The sequence below is a fragment of the Marmota marmota genome, unplaced genomic scaffold, assembly GCF_001458135.2.
Source record: "Marmota marmota marmota unplaced genomic scaffold, marMar, whole genome shotgun sequence".
Taxonomy (NCBI): Eukaryota; Metazoa; Chordata; class Mammalia; order Rodentia; family Sciuridae; genus Marmota; species Marmota marmota.
The window spans coordinates 77396015-77423679 of record NW_026000026.1 but is presented as its reverse complement, the minus strand read 5'-3'; the positions used below and the strand labels follow the sequence as shown (position 1 = coordinate 77423679).

Sequence of the window (27665 nt, the reverse complement as noted above, 5' to 3'; positions counted from 1 at the left end):
CTGTCCATCAAAAAATGCATTTATCACCTTGAGTATTTACACATGCTAACTCTCCTGCCTAGCATAGGATGCACACCTCCCATCTCTAGACACCATCATCAGGGGTCAGCAAACTCTGACCTACAGCCATACCTGGCTCACCACCTGTTTCTGTACTGCTCTAATGAACAATGTTTTTACATTTCTAAGGGGTTGGGGGGAAAAAAGAGTCCTATTTCTTGACACGTTAAAAAAAATTGAAACAATGTTTGGCGTCCATGAACTGAGCCTTAGAGTTTATCTGCTTCTGTGTTGTCTGTGATGCTTTTAGGCTACAAAGAGTCAAATTTTCACAGCAGAGACCAAATGACCCTCGGATCCCACACTGTTTACTAACCTGTGATCTGTCTGGTGCTTGTTGATCATTTAAGCTTCGGTTTCTTAAGTCACTCTTAATCACACCCCTTCCTTCTCCCCCACCCTCTGAAATTGTGCTCTCTTTTTTTTTTCCCCAATGTGAGAAAAAAAAGATTTTGACTCTTTTTTAACTTTGGTTATTAAGAGACATATTTGTAAAGGAAAATATTATAAGCAGAAGTCTTTTTAAACCATCTGTATAAAAGTTGGGGACTGAGGCAAGGTACTGTATTCTAGACTCACTTCTCCCTTTCTACCAGTCTGTGTGGCATGTTGATGTGACGTTCACTGTCAGGCAGTTGTTTGTGGAATGAAGGAAGGAAGGGTAGATGAAAAGCGATCTCAATTCCTAGTCTCTGGTCCATGTCTGGAGACTCTGTCAGCAGGCCCATGGTAGTACAGTAGCCACTAATTAAATCCGAAACTCCTCTCCCTGGCCTCAGCTGGACAAAGGCCAAAGCTTTGTCAGTCCAGGGACTTCTTACCCTCCGTGGGAAAATTGTTGGCCGTTTCTCTCATTGGGCGAAATTATTGGCTGTGTCTTCTGTATAGTCAAAATTACTGGCTGCATCTCAATCGGAGAGCCTTTTCTCTCCAGGGGCAAAACTGTTGCCTGCATATCTCTGAAGGAAAATTGCCATCTGCCTCACAGTGCAGGAAAATTGCCAGTTCTGTCCCCATTATGGGGAAATTGTCAGCCATCTCTCCAAAAGGAAACGCAGGCCAGCTGTGCTGCTCCGTAGAAGAGACGTCAGCAGAAGTGAGCACTTTACAACCCTGTGCACGATTCTGAGTCTGCTCCTGTTTTCTCATGAACAGACCTGCACATCCCCATGGCCTCTTTTTTTTTTTTTTTTTCCACTTCTCAATGCCCAAGTCGCCAAAATCAGGGTGGTAGTAGCATGGAAATGAGAGCCACGTATGCCCAGGAGGGTGTTGCTCAAGTGATAGGCAAGTGACAACCTATCACATCTGTATTAGAGAAGGCCCAGACCGAAGACCTAGAGATCAATACCATGACTGGGAGCTCTTATCTGACCCATCTGGAAAAACCCTGCAGGCCTTTGGACTGTTTGCTGGCCAGGCCTGCCTCCAGCAGTGTGCTTGTGCCGAGCTGCAGCATCCCTATTGTTTGGGGGACTCACAATTTGCTCAGTGCTGCAAAATGAAAGCTCTCCTCTGTCCTCACGTCCACCCTGGAAAGCAGGTACTATTATCATCTCCATTTTACAGATCAGGAAAATGGAATTAGGGAGGAGTCAGGCTGCTTGTTAAGGCTTCATAGCTTATCAGCAAAGGGGCTGGGAGTTCGACCCAGGCCTACTGAGCTGGGGACCGCTGCACCCTTCCCATCACAGTAAGTGGAACCAGGATGAGGAAGACATCAGAATCAGCAGTAAGGACTTGGTCCCCGCCTGGCCCCACCCAGTCCCTGGGCAGTGTGGCAAGTGTGAGGTCCAGAGAAGGACCTGGTACCTGTGGTTACTAGTGTATCTCCCCTGTCCCCTGATCCTGAGTCAGCCCACCATATGCTTCCTTTCTGCTGTTGTCCCCTCTGGAATGAATGTAGTTTTAGCTTTAGGTTTCTCTCAAGTTGCCCCTTTTCTTCTTAGCTCTTCTGTCTTATTTGTGAATTTAAGATTTTCTCCAGATTCTGGGACCTTATTAATTGTTCCAGTCATCTGAGCCTTTTCGTGGGCTCACATAAGATACTTAGCGCTCCATGGAGGTGTGTTTACATCAATACGTGTTAGAACACCAAATACTACCTGCAGCAGGCACAGAAGACAGCCTGTGGGATTTCAAAGGAAAACCCCAAAGTAGATTTTTGAGGAACTCTGTGCAAGTGATTGGCCACACGGGGAGATGAACAAGTAAGGTTTTGAAATAGGATCAAATCAGTGGTTCCCAACTAGGAGCAGTCATACCCTCCGGGGGACATTTGGCAATATCTGCAGACATGTTTGGTTGCCAAAACTGGACAGACGCGGTGGGATAGGCTGGCCAGGTGTGTTGCTTAAAATCCTACGCTGCCCCCAATAACAGGCCAACTGTTATGTCTACCCCAGAACTTGATAGGGGTTTCCCAGGAACATTTGGCCTTGGAATCTGAACAGCTGGCAAGTCATGGGTTGAGCACTCTGCTGAAGTCACTTTGGAAAACCTACCCTAGACTAATGGGGCTTGGGATAAGGGAAAGGGAAGAGCACTGGAATTTCGTAGATTTTTGATACCTAAGAGCCTGGAGGGACCTGGCAGGCAACCCTGACTCCTTCATCTTACAGAAAAGGAAACAGACCAGAGAGTTGACAGTGGCCTAAAGTGACTCAAATGGGAGACAGTAGGACAGAGGATAAGAATATAAGCTGGAAGTGTGATAGTAAAAGCAAATGTGACTCCATTTTGTTTTGTGACTTCATTCTGTAAAACAACTATGCCAAGTAGAAGGGTCATGACTGGGGCAAGATGTTCTTTTCCTTTTGCTATAGAAACCTTTAAGAACACAGAACTACCTATTGGGACATTATTTCTGTAACTAGGGTAACAGGGCTCTGTTTCTGTAACTGGGTGACTGGGCTAACTGTGATTGGTTAGGCTTCCCGCCACTTGACTGCACTCTCCCGCTTCTGTAAAAAGAGAGAAATAATACCTACCAGTATTGAACAAACCTGTAACCTAGCTTGCTAGCATTGGCTAGACCCCGAACATCCCTTTTGCAGTTTTCAGGCTTATAAGGAGCGCCCTTGCAATTGTTTGGGGCTGATCAGGGGAACAGCTTTATGTTCTGGTCAGTCGCCTCTAGTGTGCTTCAATAATGCTTGATTCGATTATACGTGAGTGGTCTGGAAGTCAGTTTATGAAACCCTGGGACGAGGCTTTAACTGTAACAGAAGCAGAAGGAGTTCAAATCCTGGCTCTGTACCGACCAGCTGAGTTGGCTGATTAGACCAATTCAAAAAAAAAAAAAGAGAGAAATAATACCTACTAGTGTTGAACAAACTGATACCATTGGCCACAATGAATGGTAGGTATTAAGAGCCAGCTGATTTGTGCCTATCCTGAATCAGCATCCCTGACCCAATCTGATGTTCTTTTGAGTATCCCAGGATGGGCAAAGGTGCAGCCAAGTAGTGGCATAAAAGTGGGGATGCCCAAAGTGCATGTAGGACCCAAGGGATTCCAGTTTGACTATTTGAGTAGAAAGGTGTATCAACCAAGGCGTAGTTGTGGACGCAATGTGATAGGCAGGTGGGCAGAGGCAAAAACTTATTGGCAAGAAATAGTAGCAGCAGTCCTTGTTACTGTCATTAACATCTCAGATCTGTCCCCCCTGTTGGACAACCTGACATATTGGCATTGACTAGGTCTGAGCTATCAGGTTCTCATCAAGACCATTTCCTTTTACAAAGAAAGTAAAAGTTTGTCCTGTCTCCCCCACAATTCCTTTCTTCTTACGTGTCTTCATCTTCTGGAAGCCAGTTGGAAATGCCATAGGGCAGCAGGATCTCTAATGCCGGGGGTCTTCAGCAGTGCCCACTGATTTGTCTCAGGTTCTATCACTGAGCCACGAGATGTCATTGCACCACATGTTCGACAGATTTCCAGAATCTCAGACACTGGAGTGGGCATGAGAAGTAAATTTCATGGAACACACACAAATGTTCTATTTACACCCACTAGACGGCTCCCCAGCACCTTTATTCCCCTCTGGAAACACAAATTTCACTTATTTCCAACTGTAGCTAAATTTGGGTGATTTCTAATGTTTGTGAGCTCCCTAAGGGTAGGACTTGATGTGTCTGGTTCATTACTGTGTCCTTAGTATTTTATATATAGCCTGGCATGCATTCACCCCGCGAATCTTTTATTTGTACGTTCTTGATGTATTGTATTGTGTAGGCAACACCTTAAACTGGTAAATGATCCCTCAGCATGGTCTTATACCTGGTATGGGCCCAATGGCATCATGATTAAGAATAAAGACTGAAGTCAGTCAGACCTGAGTTCAAAACCCAGCTCTACCTCAATCTAGCTGAGTGTCCCTGGACAGGACACAAAACCTCTATGCCTTCATTGTTCTCATTTCAGAGGTTGTTGCAAGATTTGAGATGAAACATGTAAATCATGGGGCCTTGAATACTATATGCTTCCCATTTACACTAATTACTAACATTGAAGTGCTGTTGCTGAATGAATGCATGGAGTTGACATTAAAACTTGAGTATGGGGCTAGGGTTGTGGCTCAGTGGTAGAGCACTTGCCTAGGATGTGTGAGGCACTGGGTTCAATTCTCAGCACCATATATAAATAAAGGTCCATGGACAACTAAAACAAAAATTAAAAAAAAAAAGATTCGAGTATGTGTACATATATCATGAACTGCAGAGTACTATGCAGGGATGTTACCCGATTCCTGCCCACTGCCAAACTTCAAGCAGGCATACCACAGATATTGGTTGATTGGCCAAAGTTGTCTCCTTCCATTTCACCACCATCTAGTGAGGTATCATTTACAGGCATCACAATGTTGCTACACTGACCCTTCCTGATGTTCCAGGTATTTGGAAAACAGATTCTTAGATATATCCTATCTCTTTTCAATTTTCTACCTATCAGTTTTTTAAACTTTTTTTTAGTTGATGGATCCTTTATTTTATTTACTTATTTATATGTGGTGCTGATAATCAAACCCAGTGCCTTACACATGCTAGGCAAGCACTCTACCACTGAGCCACAACCCCAGCCCCCATATCAATTTTATACACATGTATTTTTCATATATTTATAAAATTCTGTCAATTTGAAAAGCAAATTTGAACTAAAAACAAAAACACTATAAGGATCTCTTGGTAAGCATTATTTCCATCGTTTGAATAGCCCTCAGACTCTCTCTGTACTTCTCAGTGCCAAATTCTCAGGAGTCTTGAAGAATGGAATCTGATTGGCCAACACTAGCAGTATACATTCACGATGAAAGTAGTGACGGGCATTTATTTATTGAGGGCCTGCTGTGTGCCAACATCAGTCTCCCATTTTGCAGCTGGAAAAACTGAAGCTAAGAGGGTAAATGTCCACAGCCAGTAAATGGCAAGAGCTGGAACTGACCGACTCTTGAGCACCGTTTGCCAAGCCTCACGTTTCCTAATGTTTTACTTGGATTATTAAGTGCCCACTTACTAATGAGATTGCTGTGAGTTGAAACTAAGATAAAAATTCTTTTATCCCTATAGTTGAGAATGAGATATCAGCAGAAGCCAGGGGCCTTCACTTATCTTTGACTAAAGCCTAAGAGATAAGGGCACTGATGGAGACACTTGGTTGGAGAATCTAATAAGACCTGCGTTTCTATTTCAGTGGTGTTGTGCTTTGTTTTTAATTCTCAAGTTCAATTCTGATTATCAGGTTTGTTGCTTTCTTCTCTTAAAGTGAAAATTAATAGCAAGGCTTGGAAGGGAACTTATATACACTTGGACTTTCTTCAAGGAATTGATGACTATGAAAGTGCACTGAGCAGGCAGGAAAGAGGAAGCCTTGGAGGCCAAGTTAACCCAGCCACCCGCTGACCAGTGTTCAGTTCAGCATACAATTGTGTTATAAACCCTTATTAGGTTGAACCATATGTAAGGGCCATTTTGCAGGTCAAAAGTAATTGAATACCAGCAAATTTATATGTATAAATCTAATACATGCTAAGTACCCAGAAGACAGAGATTTCATTAATTTATTTGGTTTGGTTCCAATCAAGCAACAAATGTTCATTGAACATTGTTTGTAAGACTCTGGGTATAAAGATAAATGAAATCAAAATCCTGCCCAAGACTCACATCCTCGTAAAGAAATAAAAACAAATTCATGAGTTGTTAAATAATGTGAAACATGATAATTTTATCGTAAGAAAGAACAGGAGCAAATACTAAATAGATGACCAAATCAAGTATGATAGGGCTTCAGAGAAAACATCATTTAGAGTGAAATCTATGTAGTAGACTAGGTGTATAAATCAAGTAGAACTTGGATCAATGAAATAATCAGGCAATGCATAGAAATGTCAAGATACATTCTGTACAGCCAGTCTCAATCCAAGTTGTTAAAAAAAAAAAAAAAAGGACAGGTACAGTTTGGGAGAGGCTTCCACACCATGATAGAGCCACACTCCTTTCCTGTAAGTAGAAAGCACCTGAAGCTAGTAAGAAAAGCAAGATCCTGGAAATCACACAGAAGATAGCGTAGCCACAGTTTACATAGAAGTATACTCAGAAAAGGACCTGGCCCAAGGTCACACAAGTAAATGGCGATCTGACCTTGGCCCAAGGCAATCAGGCAGCAAAGCCCCGATATTAAAATATGTCCAAATAAAAATATGTCCACAAGTATTCTGCATACATCATTATTCAGAACAGCTAAAAAGTGAAAACAATCCAAATGTTTATCAACTGATGAATGAATAAATAAAATATGGTAGAACCAAGCAATGGAATACAACCCAGCCATATAAAGAATGAAGTACAGGGGCTGGGATTATGGCTCAGCAGTAGAGTGCTTGCCTGCTCGCCTAGCACACGCAGGGCACTGGGTTTGATCCTCAGCACCACATGAAACTAAATGAATGGAATAAAGGTATTGTGTCCAACTACAACCAAAACAATACTAAAAAAAAAAAAAAAAAAGAATAAAGTACAGATATATGCTATGACATGAAAATATTACAAGGAGTGAAAAAAGCCAGGCACAAATGACCACATATTCTGTGACCCTATTTATGTGGAATTTTCAGAGTAATAACTAGAAAGTAAGTTCATGTTTGCTTAAGGGCTGAATGAATGGGAAATGTGGAGTAACTGGTAATGGAGATGGAGGATAATTGGGGAGCATCAGGGGTGATGAAGACTTTCTAAATTCAGACTGTGGTGATGTTTACATTAATATATAATGATTCTAACACCCCCTGGATTAGCCAGGCATGGTGGTGCACACCTGTAATCCCAGCCTCTTAGGAGGATCTTTGAGTCCTACCTGGACAACATAGCAAGACCCCATCTCAAATCGACAACAACAAAAAAAACCTCACTGTATATTTTAAATGCATTTATTTTATGGTATATGAATTTCATCTCAGTAAAGCTGTTAACAAATGTTTAAGCATCTAAGATGATTCCAGGTTTGGGTATGTGCAGTGACCCCCAGAGACCAAATGGGAAAGAGTCAGATACTGGAGCTTGAGAACAGTCAGTGCCAGGTCTGTGCAGGAGACGGGTCCCATGCCAATCCTTCCAAGAGAAAACAAACCAGCCACAGCTTTTTCTGCAGCCAAGGAGCTTCCAGCTCTCTGTTAGCAACTTACTTGTGCTCTGCAGACAGCAGTCCTAGACTCTTAACTGGTAACTTTCTGGTTGGCCAGATGCTTTAGAGTTCAGTGATAAGGATGCTGAATTCATTGTGTTTGCTTTGTTTTTGCAGTTTTTGAAGAGCCAGAGGATCCAAGCAACAGATCGTTTTTCTCTGAAATTATCTCTTCAATTTCGGACGTCAAGTTCAGCCACAGTGGGAGGTATATCATGACCAGGGACTATCTGACTGTGAAAGTCTGGGATCTCAACATGGAAAACCGCCCCATCGAGACTTACCAGGTACAGAACATCACCCATGCATAGATCCTTAGAGCAGTCCCTCTGAAGTCAGCCTTTGGAAAGGTTTGCAATGTGGAAGAATAAAAGGCAGTACATAGTGACATGTTTTGGTAAAATGCTACAGGCTGTAGGAGCCACAGGATTTAAATAAGAGTGCACACAGGCTAGAATTAATCCATATAGACTGAAAACTTAACACAGAATGGATGTAGAGATAAAGTGATCAAAACCAGCCTGACCTTGCTCTCATGGGTAACCATCTGGTAAAGCTGGGTGGTGAACAAGGAAATGAGTGTGCACTTATGCAAAGGATGGTGCTGGGTCCCTAGGAGCACATAATGGTGGCAGGAGTGGTGGGGGGCGCTAGCCAGGTAAGAAAGGTGAAAAAGTGACCCTACCCTAAGTCTTGACTGTCATGACCTCATGGACAAAAGCCTGTTCACCTTGAAAGGTGAACACACTATCAGAAAAATGAGCCTGAAGGAGGAGGTTAGGGCTCCCCCAGGTAGTCTCTGATAATGTAGGTTGCCTTGTTTTGTCTTTGGGATGGGTACAATGGAGAGCCATAAAGGTTTTTACCCAAGAAAGAATACTATATTTATCACAGTGTAGACTAAAGGACAAGATATAATGGTGACAGTAGATAGGCATACTTCTCACCCTGCCATCCTACTTCTTGAATAGGGAGGGAAGAGGAATCAAGAACACTATGTAGAGGGTTTTGGTTTTAGCTTAAGCCCTGGTAGATGGTGTGGAAATACTGATGAAGGGTTTTGCTGAAAAAGACCAGACTTTGAGGCAGAGAAGATCTAAAGAAGCCAATTCCAGGTAAGGCTACAGTGAAAGCAGAGATCAACTGATCTTATTTTAAGATGTCTTGGATTTGATTTTTTAAAAAAGAATAGGTAGATGCTAGACAGACATTTGACTCAGTTTTTTCCTTGACACATAATTCACATATCACAACGTTCACCCTTCCTAAGTGTATGATTCCATGAGTTTTAATACATTCACAGAACTGTAGAACCCTCACCACTATCTAATTGCAGAAAAAAATTCATCACTGCTCAATATGTTCAAAAGAACATTTTGGTTGTGGAAGGGAGGAGAAACTATAAGGGGGGGACACATGAGTGAAAGGAGAGTGACCAAGATCTCTTTATTGCAGCAATTCAAAAGAGAGAGGGAGGGCAAGAGGGAGTTTTTATAGCCAAAATCTGATTGGATCAGACAGTAGTGTCATCTTCTGCCTTCAGGGGCAGGGGTCAGATGTGGGTTTCTGTTGCACCAGATGGGTGGGGGTCAAGTGTTCAGCCTTGAGGGAAACAGGTGATAAAGGACCAGACTGGGGTGTTTGAGTGGATGGGTTATCCTGCAGCTAACATTCCTCCCTTTTTGTTTTTCTAAGTGATGTGGGGGCGGTATGGGACCTACCAGGGAAAGTGGAGGAATGTCCAGGGCAGCCAGAAATAACATCCAGGGGCTATAGACAGTTATCTCAGAAGGGGCAAAGTCCATAAAGTTTCCTTGAAGCCATAGGTTGTCAATGGCATCAAACCATTTCTGAGTGGAGGAGATCTTTGGTATCAGCCATTGGTCCTGTCGTAGGGACTCTAGGAAGGATCGGAGGTGGCTTGGTAGAATCCAGTAATGTTAAGGATGACAGCCCAATTACAGCCAGTGGAAGGGCAAGCGCCTTGACCCATAAACTGAGAGTGGGTGGTGCCATATTGCTTGGATGTAGAAGCGCCATCTGTGGTTTGAGATAAGAATAATGATTAGTACAAGAAAAGGGTTGGCAAGAAATTTTGAGTTTGGTGGGCATGGTGGAAGTCCAGGACTGACAATTTGGAACAGATGACTTTTTAAGGCGGGAGACGTGGTACCAGGGAGAGTGTTTAAAAGCTTGGTCACCAGTGGGGTAGTAAGTATGACTGTATGGGGTCCCGTCCAGTGAGGTTCTAGTGATTGAGAATGCAGTTCCTAAAGTTAGACTGCATCACCCAGTTGAAGAGGGTCCGATTCAGTTCCTTGTTGTGCCGGGATTGAGGCAATGGATGGTGTAGGAAGGCACCTGTCTGCATGTTCTCTTAGGAATTTGTGTAGAAGTGTGAGGTAGGACACAAGGGGAGGAGGAGTGATTGGAAAGCTTTGGTTGGTTAAGAAAGGGCACCCATAGAGTTGCTCAAAGGAGCTAAGGCCTGAGGGGGCTCTTGGGGCTGCCTGAATTCAGGTGAGGGACAATGGCAGGAGATTGGGCTAGGACAGCCTGAGTTCAATAGCAAGTTTAGTGAGATGATCCTTGAGAATGCCATTAGGCCTCTCAACCTTACCCGATGATTGGGGTCAATGGGGGATGTGGAGCCTCCAAGTGATGTTAAACCTTTGGAGACTAGTTGAACAACCTGAGAAGTAGAGGTGGGAAGTCTGAACCTAGGAATGATCTGCTCATTGAGGATGGAGGTGACAGTGTCAGCAGTTTCCCTGGATGTAGGGAAGGTATCTATCCAATCAATCTTCGCCTGGCTGGTGGCTCCTCATCTGATGCATGGGGAGTTTAGGTTTGATGCTCTCTTGTGGGGATACAGTAGAGCAGTCAGAACGAGCAGAGCGGACCTTCTGGAGAGTAGTTCTCATTCCTAGGAAATGAAAGAGAGGTTGTAAAAACTGGAAAAGGGGTTAGAGAGGGTTTTAGATGGGGGCAGAGTCTCTGGAGGAGTTGGTCATGAGTCATAGGTCTCCATCTTGGGCATCAGGAACTGGTAGTCTTGAAGTAGTTGATTGACTGACTGGTTGGTGAATCTGATCTTGCAGGAATTTCTGTACTCAATTTAACAGATACAGGACTAATAGGGGTCATACTTGACTAAACATTCCCCATGGAGACTGTTGACCTAATTGCTGTCTCCTCTTTCTCGCTGTTCTTGTCCTTCATTACCTCCAGGAATGACTGTTTTGGTTTAACAGGGTGTGGTAGATGTTAAAGATCAAGCTGGTCAAAATTGACTTTGTTTCTATCTATTGTTAGGGGTCATTCAAGAGCAGCTTCTTAGTTCTGCTAGTGCCATTTGCGCTAGGATGGGGTCCAGCCTTGCTTCATGTGGCTTCCCTTGGAAGCATCAGGGATGTCTCCTTTTTCCAATGACCCTCCTATTCACAGCAAGTGCGCTTATTGGCTTTTTATTCTCCAATGGTCTCATTAATGTCCCTGATCAGGAGGTTATGTGTCCCAGAGTTGCAAAGCTCTGTAGAGAAGTCCCTGTTCCCTGGATTCAGACTGACTCAGAGGGCAAGAGCCAAATATTGGTTTTCTTGGCCCTTTTAAGTCTTGATATTAAACATCTAACAAGTCAGTCTCACCAGTCTTAATTTAAGAGTACTGTGTTTTAGCTGAAGTCTGGCCTACTTTAGAGTCATTCTGATATGTAGTAAGATGGGAGGCAGAGCCTTATCTCAGGTAAGGCGGGGCTCTTAATAAATCTTAGGTAGTGTTCTAGTATTGAAGCTGATCTTTGTTTTTAAATATTTTATAAAGTTTACATATTGTTGTTTGAGGTCACATGAATACTAGCTAACACAATATGATATTACATTTAAATTATACCCCAGTGTATAGAATATTATTGATAACAGGTCCAGTTATAGAACATTAAATGATATAAATAAATCTCCAATGTTATAAGCCTAAAATTACCATGCAACTTTAGTTTGGAGAACAGCAGCTTGATGTGTTTTTTTTTTAAAGCTTCTATCTTAATTACTTATATACCTGGAAAATATGAACACATTTAATATATAAAGAAGAGTAATAGTACCACAATTATATTGATGTTTTTATATTAATCAAGTTTAGCTCTTAAATAACATTACAATATTGCAAAATAACAGTTGTTAACCATAGTTGTATAATCCTTAATTCCTTCAAGATTACTTGCTCAAAACTCACATATATAACCAACTTACACACCTTCTTTAAACCCTCTTATTTACTTAATCACATAGAGTCCCTTATCCAGAAACAACTTTTCCTTCTATTAAATCCATACTTAGAACCTTCTAATTTCTCTTTCCCATCTGTTAATTCTTTCTTTATTCATACTTTGAAACAATCCTTGTAAATTTCTGAATTTAGGCAAATTTTAATAAGAGATATTTTGTTGTTTTCAGTATACAATCACATTTGTTTACCATTTCATGAAAACATATACCGTATTTAAGTATATAGAATTATACTGTTGTAGGGACAGACAGGGCAGTGAAGATAGGGAAACAGTTTTATTTGTTTGCAGCCAGGTTCAGAGGGCACAGCTTCTGCTGTAATCAATCAATCCCCTGAACCTCAAGTTCAGGTAGTTTCAGAATTTTATATCCAGCATATAAGGGGAGGGGCACAGAAGTTTTTTGTTGTTGTTCTGGGCAAATTAACCCTTCAAAGACACCTGAGGAGAGCTTTTTCTTCTCTTTCTTTCCTCTCTCTGCCGGCTGTTACCATGGAGCCCAGTTGGTAACTTCTCTATCTTAGAAATGTAGCCATCTCTGTGAATCCCCTGCTCAAGGCCAGAGGCCTTGTTTACATACTTTTGTGAAAAACTAGTAAGGGGGTGTCCCTTACCTGGAGTGCTAATTTTTTTTCCAGCCAGGGGCCAAGTAAAACAGGGCAACAAGAAAAGAGGAAGTTTATCTACATTGAACTATTTGTAGAGACTCTTTTGCTGACAGTCCTAAAACCAGCCATGGTGAATATTGCTGGAGAAGGTCAGTTAAGACTTTTCTGTGGGCCTGGGTAGGGAGGGGGAAGGCGGGGCTGAGAGCAGCTCTGGTGGATCTGAGAATGAGGGAGGGAGGGAGAGATATAAAAGAATAGTGGAAAAGGGGTTTGGGATTTTCCCTAGCAAGGAAAACTTGAGCAGTAGAACAAGTAGAGCAGAGGGGAGGACAGGAGCAAATATCCCAAAAAGCCTGTAAGAGACAATTCTTAGTAACCTGTTTTTAGTGATGACAAAGAAACCTTAAAGGCCATTTTCACCAGATCTCTGATAGGGCTCTCCTCAGCTAGTTTGAGCTTTGTGTTAGCTGGTAAGAGGGCCTGGTGGGACCCGGTGTAGGCACTGTCAGAAGAGTGAGTGGATGGAGGGATACCTTCTAGTACCTGCTACCTCAGCAAGGGGGCAACGGTTTAAGTTTTTGGTCTAGTAATTGAAGGGGAGAAAGCAGGTTATGGAGGCGGGGGAGACGGTGGAGGGGCAGAAGATTGAGGCTGAGGACGTATTTGAGCTGGGCGATAGGGTGGAGGTTCATCAGCAGGGTCAAAAGTTGTGGATGAGTCTGGAGAAGGTTGGCGATCGGTGGCTAGGGGCGTTGGTTTGTAACCTAGAAAAATTTGTAGAGGAGTGCAAGAGGTGCAGAGGGGAGAATTGGATCGGAGCAAGAAGAAAGCTTGGACCTAGGGGAGTTTACCCATTTTTTCAAATGATCACAGTGATTGTAAAGATCCCTTAGAATGGAGGGATCCAGAGACCCAAAAGGGGGCCATTTGCTTTGGTTATCTAGGGGATAAGTGGGCCAATCCTTGGTGTTATATTTGTTCAATTTTGAGGGTTTTGAGGTTATCTAAGAGGCATTATAAGGGAGAGTGACCGGCAGAGAGGACGCATTACCTATGTTGCAAAAGTGTAGTATGAGGGAAGGGAGCGCAAAGGTAATATAGGGGAGAAGGAGGAAACCGATTATTGGCAAAGGGGTGTCCCCGCTAGAGCCAAAAATCAGGAGTGGCAGGTTCAAGTTGCACAGACTGGTCATCAACGAATCCTGACAGTCGAGGCTCCTGTCCTGGACGGGGCCAGAGCCGTGGGAGACCTTAGCTAAGCCTTTTTCAGGACCCCTGCTGGAGAGGCCAGAGACTCCCAGGGCCAGAAAGAGGGGTGGGGGAGAGAGAGGAAGGGGATGTAAGCATAGCTCTAGCGGCCGAGTCTTAAAGGTGAGAGGACTTTATGAGAACCACCCTGACCGTGAAGGTCTGGGTGGGGTGTGATTTTCTGTTATGTGTTCCCAGAGGTTACACAGTCCTTTAAGGGTGACCTATAAAGGCTATGCTGGGGAAAGGAAATAATTGTGAACCCAAGAGTCAAATCTACCCGAGAAAGAAGTCCCCGAGGGTCACCGTGACCTTAAAGGCTGTGGTGGGGTGCTTTCCTCCCCTCAGGTGGGCAAAGAGGTTTGCCGGACCATCAACAGTCAAATCCTCCTGACACCACCATTGGGTTTAGGACTCCAGGAAGGGGAGGGTAGTTCTGGACTTCCAGTGAGTGGCACTTCCAAAGGAAGAGGGACCCAAAAGTGGGTTTTAACCCTCTTCCCAGGTTTTGGCACCAATGAAAGGAAAGCGACCAAGAGATCTTTATTGCAGCAGTGCAAAAGAGGAGAAAGAGTAAGAGGGAGAGTGAAAGCAAGAGAAGAAAGAGAGCAAGAGCGAGGGGCCCGGCAGGAGGGAGTTTTTATAGCCAGAATCTGATGGGGTCTCTGGGTCTGCAAGCTGCCTTGTTGGCGTACAGTGATTGGGTCATACAGACGGGTCAGATGTGGGTTTTCATTGCACCAGATGGGCGGGGGTCGAGTGTTCAGACTTGATGCAAACAGGTGATGAAGGACCAGATAGAGGGAGGTTTGAGTACGTGGGTTATCCTGCAGCTAACATTCATCCAGCCTGCCCTGCACCTAATAATGAGGAGACAGGAAGAGTCGTTATAAAGTTACTACAGTAAGCTGGCCAGAGGTGATAGTAGCTTGGATGAAATTGTTAGCAATGAAGATGACCAGATTCTGGACATTTCCAAGGCAACACCATTAAGATCTGAGGACAAATTTGATGTGTGACGTAAGAGGGAAAGAAGTATCCAGGATTATTCCAAGGTTTTTGTCTTGAGCAATCAGAAAAGTAGAGTTACCATTTTAATTAGATGAGAAAAATCAAGAGTTTGAGATGGGACCAGATCTATCCATCCAGACTCAATGTTGAGCTGTCTTCTTGCCACCTCTGGTTGGATGTTTAATTGGATTAATAGGTCCTAAGACAAATCTGACACTGAATGCCTAGAGGGTCATAAAGCCATAGGGCTGGAAGAGTTCTCCCAGGCAATGTGTATAATTAGAGATCAGGAACTGTGCCCTCGGGCCTCCAGGTTGAGACTAGGAAGATGATTTGGCAAGGGAGGTTGGGGAAAAGTGGCCCTTGAGGAAAATCGAGAGGAGTGTCCAGCAAGCCAAGTGAAAGCAATCCCAAGGTGGACTGCCAACTGCTATTGCTACACTAACTACAGAAGGACTTGGCCATTCAATTTAATAAAGTGAAAATGACCAGTGGCCCTCATGGAAGAGTGAGGTGAGTGAGTGGGGTGAAGAGAGGGTGTGAACTTAAGAGGATAGACAGCTCTTTCAAGAGCACTAGCTGGAATGGGGTGCAGGCTGATAGAAGTTACAGGATGCTTCAGGCTAAGGGGAATAAGCCAGGAGAGAGAGAGAATTTAATGGAAGTGAAGAAGTCCATTGCAAAACTGGCCTCAGATGAGAGGATGGACAGTTCACCTGTGAAAGAAAGGAGAGCAGTGTATGTAACTCCAGATGCAATAGGTTTATAAATTTTGTGATGGGAACATGTAGATATTCTCTTATCTAAAAGCAAGGTCACCAGCTAAATGAGAAAAGTTTGAAATATTCATCTAAGAAAAGGGAGTGGTTTAGGTTTGCTCAAAGATCCACTTGAGGTGTCTATTAAAATAAACTAACCCCTATAAGTATTTCTTCACAGCCACATTCACCTGCTTGGTGCAGGCAAGAAAAGGGCAGATTTTGTTAAATGTAACTGATGGGGTTTCGCCTTATAATATAGTGGAAAAAGGGAAGTTTGTTAAACATGCCTATTAGAGAACACAATCATAATGATGGACTGCCAAATCTAAGGTTGATACTAGAGAGAAAGAACTAAAAGATAGGAAGTAGCAGTGGCATGAGATTTGCTCAAGGAATGACAAGATTCGTTCTATCACCAAGGAAGCAGAGGACAGAACTCATTGAATATGAGACTAAACTAAGACCAGCGAGTCTGAATTACTAAGATAGATGGCAGGAATAGTGATGGAGGTCCTGAGTTACTTGGAGGAGGACTAGAGAACTTTAAGAAGAATGGATGACAGGAAGTTTAGCCTGGGTGACTTGAAAGTAGCCAAGAATTGGAGATAGGCAGGAACAAGTGTCGGGAGCAGCAAGGAGCCCATACCCAGCCACCCTGGAGTGTCCTCAAGAGAAGCAATGACCCCAGGGGAGAGCCAGATTTCAATCAGGAATGAAGGAAAAGTTCAGAGAGGACGATGAGGACTAAGATCCAGAGGGCAGCTTGGGAGCTAGAATTCAAGACCACCTATGTGGACTAGATAATTTTGTTACCCCTGTGGTTCTAAAAGATCCCCTGTACCTGCATCTTACTGTCCCGAGTCCAGACCTCAAGGCTCTACATCACCTCCCTGTCACAGCCTTTTGTTTTTAGCCCAGGGGAAGGGTCAATAGTAGAGTCCTCTTATAGCTGCGTAAGACAAACTATATGGTGCTAGAACCCTCAGTACAAAGGAGAGGGCACTGGAGCCTGGTTTTGGGTGGTATTTGTAGTGAGGCAGCCTGCTGGAGAGCTTTTGAGAAAAGAGATTCCGGACCCAGGGTGGCAAGAGCAATTAGTACCTTTATTTTAGGAGAAGGCTTTTAGAACAAAGCTAGTTTTCGAACAGAGTTAGCAGGCTGTGATGTGAAGTAATCAGCATTTAAAGTCCCTGGTTCTGAAGCCGTGTTGAGCTGATAAGCTTGGAAACATCTTTGCAGAAAACCAAGAAATAGGTATCATAGCACATGGCTTGCAACATCTTAACTCAGAATGGTATGTCTCAAAGTGATTTAACTGAGTTCATGTTATATCAAAGATGAACAGTAAAAAACAGGTCAGGGGAAGGAGATTGATCAAGTTATGTTAGATGCATGTATGAATATAGCATAATGAATCCCACTATTGTGTACAATTATGTTGCACCCACTAAAAAAAAGATGTAAAAATAAAAAACTGCTTCAGTGAGTTTCTAGAACAGTGTTGAAAAAGATAGGAAGCCAGGCATGGTAGCACACACCTGTAATCCCAGCAGCTCAGGAGGCTGAGGCAAGAAGATCATGAGTTCAAAGCCAGGCTCAGCAAAATTGAGGTGCTGAACAACCCTGTCTCTAAATACAAAATGAGGATGTGGTTCAGTGTCTGAGTGTCCCTGAGTTCAATCCCAGTACCAGGAAAAGAAGAAAGATTGGGAGAAACAGGGAAAGACCTGGCCCTAAGCAGGAAGACTGGTAATGCTCTCGCTGTGTACTTTTTTATACATGCATTAATAGATCTCAAGCATGTTTCCACCAATAAGCTGTCAACTGAAGTATGATTAAGTTTACCTATAGGACAGGGTTTGGCAAACTGGCTTGTGAGCCAAATCCAACCCCGCCAATAATATTTGAAACAGCCACAATTGTTTACAGTTTTGTGGCTAGTATCATGCCACACGGCCCTTAAAGCCTAAGTTAAGTATCCCTAATTCAAAATGCACCAACATGTCAAAAATGGAAAAACCCCACATCTGGTCTCATGTACCAAACTGTCATGCACAAAATTACCTTCAGGCTATGTGTATTAGGTGTATGTAAATGAATTCTAATTGGGTCCTATCCCTAAGAAACTTTACTATGTACATGCAAATATTCCAAACGCTAAAACACTTCTGATCACAAGCATTTTATAGATATGCATCTATCATATATACATTTTAGTTATACTTGGACACAATACCTTTATTTACTTATTTTTTAATGTGGTGCTGAGGATTGACCCTAGCACCTCCCACGTGCTAGGCAAGTGCTCTACCACTGAGCCACAACCCCAGCACCCCCAAGCATTTTGGATAAGGGATACTCAACTTGCAGCCGGCACTTCACTGAAAACTGTGGGAGCCTGTATTCAATCTGCTCACTAGGCACAAGAATAAAGAACTTACCCGGAGGGTGGGAGCTTCAGCCAACCTTCAGGAAGCCCAAACAAACAGTAATAGGAACATGAAGAAAGAAGCATTAGATTGTAGGGGTTTTTAGTTTTCTTGCTAGGCTCTAGATGTTTCTCATGTATCTTATTTTCTTTTCTGGTGGAGAAAGATCCTCTGATTTGCTTAATATGAATTTTTTAAACAACATACCTTCTTCATAGCTGTTCTTTAAATGCTCTAACTGGAGGCAGGCAGGAGTTCTCCAGACTTTATATGCTGTGGAAGAAAAATAATGGTTCAGATTAGATTTTACCTTGAAATAATTCTTGAAAGATAGAAGTTAGGAAGTCTTTATAGAGTTCTCAGCAGTGTGGTTCCTACTAATGGGCCCACACTTCCAAAGCACGTATTTTTTTTTTTAACACTTACTACTCTTCCGTGGTGTTATGACAAAAAGCCAAAGGAAATGGTAAGAGGTCTGGAAAGGTTTACAAGGAGGGCAAATCTTTTAAAGACACTACTACCCTATCTCTACACTTTGACTACTCTGCCCCCTGAAGGAGGTGGGTTAATTTGCAGGAGGGATACCTCAAAAGGACAGGACTCAAGCCTTGCATTCCCCCAAAGCATCTAGCACTGCCAGAAACCCTGGTGCAGATGGACTCACTTGTCACCATAGCACTGAAGCTGTTGCCCTGATGTAGCCTGGAATTGTTTGAGAATGAGACAGTGAAGGGAGAGCAATTAATTGGTAGGGTTAGAACTACTTACACTGGCCAAATAACTCAGAGAGCTTGTCAAATACCCAAAACAACTAATGGAACGCAGGATGAGTTTGACCTCATTCCTTTGCCGAGACTAAACACACAATGGAGCCTCCAGGCTCAGCGTCCCACAGAACTCTTGGGGTCAAGAGACAAGGAAAAAAAGATTGAGTCATCACTCTGGAGCTAAACAATGACCTTGATATCCTTCTGCCTCCTCCCAATTCTGCCCCTCCACCCTTGACTTCTCTTGACTTCATTACTGTGGCTCCTTCTAGGACTCAGACCCCCACATAAGGTTAGGTTGATGAGACAGGGAAAGCAGGAGGCAGATTGCTAGGGTAGTTCAGAGATGTGCAATTCAGAACCCAAATACAAGGTCCAGTTGCCATTCTGTCATTTTCTCTCCTGTGTGATCTTGGACAAATAATATTTCATCCCTGTGCTTCATGTTCAACAACCAGTTAGCATATTGCGTCTACCTGTTATTACTACGACTTGCTGCTCATGTTCAGGAAAATCACTCTAAAAATGAGCTCAAGTTATCACCCTCTGAGCCCTATTCATCTGCCTATTTGCCTCAACATCCAAGTTGATGGGTGTAACTGGAGGAAAGTTCCCAACTGTGCTGACCAGTCTCATCTGAAATTCACATTCCACAACTTCAGGTGCCCCTGTGCCTTCCAGAAGTCCTACAGTGTCACACCTGTGCTCAGTCTCAGATGATAACCGTGCTAATGCTTTCACCTCAGGAGAACACTACATCCTTCCCCTCATCTCTACCCAACAGCTCCAGATTATGCCCCTCAGGAATGAACGTGGAGCTTCCATCCTTCCACTCGTTCAGAAGAGCCTGGCGCCATCTTTGACTCCCGATTCTCTCACCACACCTGAGTTAACCCAAATCCTATCAGCTTTCCTTCTAACCCCATATTGAATTTAACCACTTCCTACCAATACTTTCTCTGGTCCAAGCCATCACCTGTCACAGCCAGGTCCTTTCACCCTTACCTCTGTATTACCACATAAGCTCAGTGATCCATTCTGTGATGTCTCTTCACCTCGCTCAGACTTCAGGCCAACCTCGGCCTCCGGTCCTTTCCATATGCTGTTCTCTATGCTTCTAGAAAGCCCTTCCCCACAAGCTTCTGTTCCAATACTGTCAATTTAAGCCTTGACTACTCACCCTACAGAAAAAAATACCCTTCTCTATGTTCTTTTGTGCTATAATTTTAGCCCCACTTAAACCATCTTAGGTATTTACTTGGTTGTACAGTCTTGCCCCCAACGTTGGGCTGCAGTCACCATGAGGGTATTTCATTTACTGCTATATCCCAGGCCCACAGCACAGAGTCAATAAAAATTTGTTGAACAAAAGCCTGGATGATGGGTGTCCTCCAATGTCCATGAACAAAGCAGCTTAGAAAATGGGACTTGCTGGGCCCTGATCTATCCCACTTTCTACACAAACCAGCTGTTTCATCCACACTGGCCACCTGAGGAGCTCACGAACCCACCCTAACATCCCACAGTCAGGAAGGGCCAAGCCTGATCAGATCCAGGGCCATCTGATTCGAGGCACAGGTAGAGAGGACAAATGGCTCATGTCAGAAGGGGCAGTGTTCACAGGGACACTCACCTTTTACGATGATGGCTGACTTTGGTGTCTCCTCTCAGGTTCATGACTACCTCCGCAGCAAGTTGTGCTCCCTCTACGAAAACGACTGCATTTTTGATAAATTCGAGTGTGTGTGGAATGGGTCAGACAGGTAAGAGAGGCTCTTGGAAATTAATCCTAAGTGGGGTGAAGCCAAATGGGGGTCAAAATTGGGCCTCAGAGTCCAGCTAGGATGCATTCTGTGGGTCACTGGATGGACCCTGAGATCAGGCCTGCAAAGGAAGGAGACCCAGGGTCCTTTTGGGGACTGACTCAGGTGACAATTCAAGAAAGTCCTGTCTTTGACACACAAGACACTCCCAGAGCTGGGTCAACATGCCTAACAAAGACCACAAAGAATTCAACAGCAAATCCCAGCCTGAATAGTTCCAAGTACTACCAAATGACCTTTCTAGATCCAAAACTCTCCAAGCTGCTAGTATGGACCTGACCGGAGGCCCTGGTGGTTCATTAGCTGATTCTCCTCAAGCTCATTTATCACATTCCCTCCAAGTGATTTATTACTGTTTTAAGGCCTTTGATTTCACCAATACTTCATATTACCTCCCAATAGTTCATTTTTAGTTTGACAAATACAGATGAGTCTCCAGCTTCCATGAGAACTAGATGCAGGCAACTGGGGGCTGGCTTAGTTCCCTGATGAAGGTGGCACTGGTAATAGTGTTTGGCAGCACGGGAATCCTTCATGGCAAGACACTCGAGCATTAAGCTTTAGAGAGCACAAGCCACCTCTCTCGATTGTTCTTTAGCTTTCTTTGCCACTGACCCAAAATGAACCCCCTGCTTAGCAGGTCGAAAAGGAGTCACCACGTAGCAAAGGACTCCAGTTAATACAGGCCAGAGAGCAAAGCAACTGTGACATGTGAACAAAAGCCCCCAAGGGCAGAGAAGCCAGCCCTGTTATTTTCCTGTATTTATTCATAATAAGATATTAACAATATCTTCTACTAATCATTCCACGATTTTCCCCCTATCTTAGGCTAGCTTCAACAACAACACTTATTAAGCACCTACTACTGGGCACTTTCCCACACACCATTTAATCCCAACCACAGTCCAACAAGGTTGCTTTCATTGTCCCCATTTTACAACTGCAGAAACTGAGGCTTGATGACATAAAGAGTAGCCTGCCCAACCTCACAAACTAGTACATGGTAAATACCAAAGAAGTTTTGAATTTGAATCCTAAAAATAACATCTCCTCTGTAACATCACAACTAGGAAATTTTGTTTTGGGTCCAAATAAGATTAAGACATTTTCCAAAGACTTTCTCTGACTTGTCTAAAAACCAGCCAGGTCATGATGGGGGACATGAACATCAATGCCCAAGACGCAGTGAGCCCAAGTGGCTGAGGGCTTACACCCTGGAGACCAGTGCACATGCAAGTTTGAGGCCTGACCCTGTCACCTACTAGGACTGTGACTGTGCAAATTACTTACCTCTCCACATCTCCCTTTCATGGGCTCATGGAAGTTGAAATGAGATGGTGGAGGTAGAGCCCCAGCACCCTGTGTGACAAGGTCTCCGCAGTTCACTCTAGCACAGAGAGAAACCATTCATAGCGTCAGTTTCTTAGACCAGAAGAAGAAAATCCAACCTTTAATTTGCACAGCTGACAAAGTACCCCCCACCTTGCTGTGGCTAGTCTTGTTAGCTTTTCCTTTCACCTCTGTGACACTGCTCAAATCATGCAAAAAAGAGATGAGGCTGGGCTCTCCTCCCAGTCCTGAAGCAAGTTCTCACCAGCCTCTCGGGTACCACCCCTCACATACTGAATGCTAGTCCAACAGGTTTTCAAATGTTTCTTTGGGTCTTCATTTGATGTATTGACTCTAATTTCCCTGTGCTAAAAACAATTGGAGCAGAATTTAAAGAGTCCAACTTTCCCAACTCCCCAGTTGTGAGAAAATTGTCGAACCCAGTAGACTTGGGCCAATTCTGTTTGAGCACTTGCAGTCTCTTCCTGGCCTGTTGCCCTGTCTAAAAAGTCACCATTTAATATTCTACACCTTGCTACTGGAAGACTATAGGGACTCACTGCTCTTCTGGTCAATTGTAGATGTCCCCAAGAATGGAAAACACTTGTAAAAAATGTAGAAACCACCTGACCAGCTGTTCTAAAATTTTTTTTTTTTTTTTGGTGCTGAGGATCAAACCCGGGTCCCACCCGTGGTAGGCAAGCACTCTACTGCTGAGCCACAATCCCAGCCAGCCCCCTAAAATCTTATTTGTCCATTCCAAATCCTTTTAAAACTTATTTACTCTCTTCCTGAATAAGACCACGATGACATACATTTTATAGGCAATATTTCTAAAAAGGTTGAATTAAGATCTGGTTCACAGAAGCGGTTAGGCCACCCTGTAATCATGGTGCTGTCTCTCAGCATTTTTCTTACCAGGTAGACGTAATGAAGCCCTACAGGTCAAACAGTCTGAGGAATACTCCAACAGCAGCTGTTCTTTAAATAAGTACAATTTGTTGTTTTCAAAAGTGTTTCTACTTACACGACCCCACTTGAGTCTCCTAATCCTGATAGGAGAGAAGTAGGGCTCAGATCATAATAACTAGACTCATTTAGGTAGACCAAAGAATCAAAAGGAATCTATAGAACAAAAGTAAATAACAAGAAGGGTTATCACCATTAGTAATTCAAAAGGAAGTCCATGGTCACAATAAAGATTTTTCTTTTTTTTGCCGGACATGGTGGTACATACCTGTAATTCCAGTGGCTCAGGAAGCCAAGGGAGGAGGATCATAAGTTCAAAGCCAGTCTCAGCAACTCAGTGAGGTCCTGTCTCTAAATAAAATACAAAACAGGACTGGGGATGTGGCTCAGTGGTCGAGTGCCCCCGAGTTCAATCCCTGGTACCAAAGAAAAAGAAAAAGGTCCTTCCCCCACCCCCCGCCCATCTTTAATAAAACCTATAGTGCCATAAGCTGGTTATGATGCAGTATCATTTGCTTACTTTCACTGTAACACCCAGTCATCCCCCCCCTTTCCTCTCTATCTTGCAGTGTCATCATGACAGGCTCCTACAACAACTTCTTCAGGATGTTTGACCGCAACACCAAGCGTGATGTGACCCTTGAGGCCTCGAGGGAAAACAGCAAACCTCGGGCTATACTCAAGCCCAGAAAAGTGTGCGTGGGGGGAAAGCGGAGAAAAGACGAGATCAGTGTCGACAGTCTGGACTTTAGCAAAAAGATCTTGCATACAGCTTGGCATCCTTCAGAAAATATTATAGCAGTGGCGGCTACAAATAACCTATATATATTCCAGGACAAGGTTAACTAGGTGGACAAGTTATTACTTAATCTCACATACTGAATACTAGTCCAACAAGTTTTTAAATGTTTCTTTGGGTCTTCATTTGATGCATTGACTTTAATTTCCCTGTGCTTAAAAACAATTGGAATAGAATTTTAAAAAGAGTCCAACTTTCCCAACTCCCCAGTTCTGAGAAACTTGTCAAACCCAATAGACTTGGGGCCACTTCTATTTAGAGTTGAGAGCTGCCAGCTAACAGTAATTCTTCCATAGTTGACTTGAATTCTGATGCTTTTATTGCCCAGTTTTCTCTGGTGGGTCCAGTGTTTTGTTTCTAGGTGTCTGCTGCGATAAAATGAGGTTGTCTGTAGTATTTAAGGAAAAAAAGAGAAGTTTTTTTTTTTTAATTAAGCAATTCCATTTGATTGAAAAAAAAAAATAAAACACCGTTTACTCTTAGAGACACTCTCTTTATTTTGTGCAAAAGTCAGAACTGGTCAGAATCTCCTCTTCCCGTCCATCAGCTTCTTTTTTTAACAGTTTCCTTTGCACCAGAGATTTATTTCACAAGGCTGAGAAGAGGATGCAGAATGAGAATGGCAGGGACACTGCACCACCTCTATACCTCTTTTTCTAAGCGCCATAGAAACAGCCCGAGAATCCAACCAGGAAACCCCGTGAATGCTGCGGGGCACAAAAAGAACACTTTCTACACAGTGCTCTCAGAGTTGGCTTGGCAAGGCCGTGCGGGGCCCGATCCAGCTGCTGCTTTGTGTCTCTTCCTTTTTGTCCTTTCCAGTGACTCTACGGAATCCTCTACTTACACATTCGCTGGCTTTCTCCCCTCAGCCTTTTCCAGCTTTATTTATTCCGTTGGCTTCTAAAGGCCGCGTCCTGGTTGCTTAGTGTCTGGTCTTCTAAATGAAGCAGTAGGCTGGAAGCCAGGCACTACCTTGGCTCCCTGAGAAAGGCTGGTCTGTATTGGGTGGGTTTGTCTCCTTAACAGCCCCCTCCCCTCTCCCTCCTAGTTTTGGAAACCATAAATCTCCATTGTACCTAGAACAAAAAAAAAAAAAAATGGGCCAATAAAGATGCTGACTTGTGAAGTCTGGTAAAGAGCCTCTAAGGCATTTCAAGCTCACCATCTGGAAAAGTAGTCCCAAGGGCTGTCTCCCTACAGGAATTGGGACACGGAGAAAGAAGCTATGACATCAAAGCAAAGGAAGTCCCCTGGAAACAGGAGACTGGTTCATCCTTCCCGCCAGTTGAGGATTCAGACTTATAAGTTCTTGAAAGCCACTTCCAGAAGGTTCTCTATGACACACCTCTAATATGGGTCCTAAATGAATTCAAGGATTTATAAATTTGGATAGGAGGCTTTAGAGAGTAGGCGGATAGTATTTAGACAGTGGTATCTGAGTTCCTGTCTCCAAATCTGTCCTGGTGACTCACTTCTAACTTCCACTGTGGAGGAGAGATAGTATCAGAGGTTTTTGTACTAAAAAAAAAAAAAAAAAAAATTCACAAACTGAAAGAAAATTTTTCTTTCAAAGAAGTCCCAACTTTTGAATATAATTTGCTTTGGAGGAGAAAAATTAGTGAGAAAAATTAATAATCATATTGTCTCAATTCTAAGCTACTATCCATTTCATAACAGTTTGGGGGGGAGGAAATAACTTTCTACTTCAATAAACATTTGTAAACTGCAGCCCAATTTCAGGAATATTAAAACGTGAACAAGGGTTTCCCATGTTGAGGTCACCTGAGGATGAAGATGAGATTTTCCCAACATGTCCTATGTTCCCTGCAATAAAGTCACTTCCTGGGCAGCTCAGGAAAAGTGGCCCAGGCAGAAACTGTCTGTTCAAGGATAATGGCTTCATGGGAAGAATGTTCTTGAAGGAGACAAGAGAATTCTCCAAGTCACAGAGAATTGCGAGGAGTAGGAACACTGGGTGCTGGCCCACCCACTTCCTCTGTGGCCTCTTCTCCACTTCTCTGAGGACTCTTCTCTGTGCCAGGTGGAGGGGTTGTGCCAATCATTGTTTCTCAAATTAAGCATCCACCCACCCTTGTACTAGTGTTCATTTAGTATGATTTTAAGGAAATGTGACTTAAGTACAGTCTCAGCCTCCTCCAAATAATATTCATGCAACGTCAGTTCTGATGTGCCAGAATTTTCTTCTAAGGTTAATCACATAACCATTCATATAAAAAACATGTACCACCTAAATCATTTTGTGAACCACCAGGAGCATGTTTATCAAACTTCAGCGCCTGAGTAACTAGTATGACAACATGTAGCCTGTGGAGGCACTGGAGAGTCTCCACGGTACACACACTGGAGTCAATAGGACCAGCACACACAGATGAACAATTTGAGCCATTGTTTCAGGAGCTCAAGGGCCCCCTTCGGTTCATGTGTGGGCTCCAGATAAAGACCCCTACACTAGCCCAGCAGCCTCAGCATGTAGATGAACAACCTGAAATTCAGGAATAGGGAGGATTTGCTGGACAGATTAGAGGAAGGCCTCCATCCTCTCTTCAAGCCCACACCTACGATGCCTCACGGCAAAAAGCCAGGAAGACAGGGACAGGTGGGGAGGCTCTGGAGAAAGCCCTGGGCAGCAATACCCACCATCCCCAACTGCCTGCTCTGTACCAGGTGCTGAGCTAGGAACTTAACATTTGTGATCCGCTGCTGCTCTAGTAAAGTTTCTTAATTAGCAGCCCACAGAAGTCAGTCTCTCTTCCAGATGACAGTAAAAGCTACTTGAAGGCTGATTTGCCTCCCTTCCAACCATTTGCTTGGTTCTAAGGACCTTGCTTTATTTTATAATGTGAGTGCCATCAGGTGACAACTAGAGAGTGCCAACTATGTGAAGGAAAACAAGGCACCTTCTTGGACTTAAATCTTCCTAATGCAGCATTCCATTCCTAACATTTTTAAAACAATTCAAAAAGCTGAACTTTTTATTTTGAGACAGGGACTAAGTTGCTTAGGACCTCACTAAATTGCTGAGGCTGGCTTTGAACTTTTGATCCTCCCATCTCAGCCTCCTAAGCTGCTAGGATTACAGGCATGCACCAACACACCTGGCAAATGATGGTACTTCTAACCATGAAATACTATGCAACCAAAATCTTTTAATCCCTTATTCCATTTTGGGCCACTGGGGATTGGAACTGGGGCCTCATGCATACTAGGCAAGTGCTCTACCACTAAGTATATTCTTAGTCATTTTCCTATTTTTAATTTTTCCGGCAGGCTCCTGCTAGATTGCTGAGGCTGGCTTCAAACTTGCCATTCTCCTGCCTCAGCCTCCCAAGTATCTGGGATCACACCTGTGGGCCACTACACCCAGTTCCTGACTAATCTTTTAAAAAATAATTTTGCAAATGTGCTAATATGTTTATAGGACATATTCCTATGAATAGAATTGCTACATCAAATATATGTGTGCTTATACTTTTAATAAATATTATTAAATGATGCTCTTTTCAGGTTGAACTTAAAAAAAAAAAAAAGCTGAGCTTTGACAGGCACATCTGCTTTTGCATCAGGAGAAGGAAGATAAGTCAGAAGAAGTGAGGAAGACACTAGCCAGCATAAGCAGGGGAATATACAGGGAGACAGGCAGAGGGACTGGTCTGCCTCTTGATTCCTTAAGGTCTGGCTCCTGCCACTACAGCACCACTCCCTAAGGCGGTACAAGCACTCCCAACCTGCTCCAGTCCTGGGGAGATTGAATCCAGATGTGCTCTGCCACTGAGCCACACCCCAATCCTTTTTAGTTTTTGAAACAGGGTCTAAGTTACTGATGCTAGCCTTGAACTTGCAATCCTGCTGCCTCAATCTCCAGAGTCACTAGGATT

The 27665-nt window shown here is 43.5% G+C and overlaps 1 protein-coding gene across 1 annotated transcript in view; it reads left to right on the top strand.

Annotated features, from left to right (window-relative positions):
* LOC107153732 (serine/threonine-protein phosphatase 2A 55 kDa regulatory subunit B beta isoform) overlaps positions 1-24160 on the top strand; it is a 112404-nt gene extending 88244 nt beyond the window's left edge. The window contains exons 7-9 of the mRNA XM_048811874.1: positions 7855-8024; positions 20518-20609; positions 23537-24160. Coding sequence (XP_048667831.1) covers positions 7855-8024; positions 20518-20609; positions 23537-23816 — 542 coding nt within the window. The 3' untranslated portion in view covers positions 23817-24160. The remainder of the gene's footprint in view (positions 1-7854; positions 8025-20517; positions 20610-23536) is intronic.
* The last annotated feature ends 3505 nt before the right edge of the window (positions 24161-27665 follow it).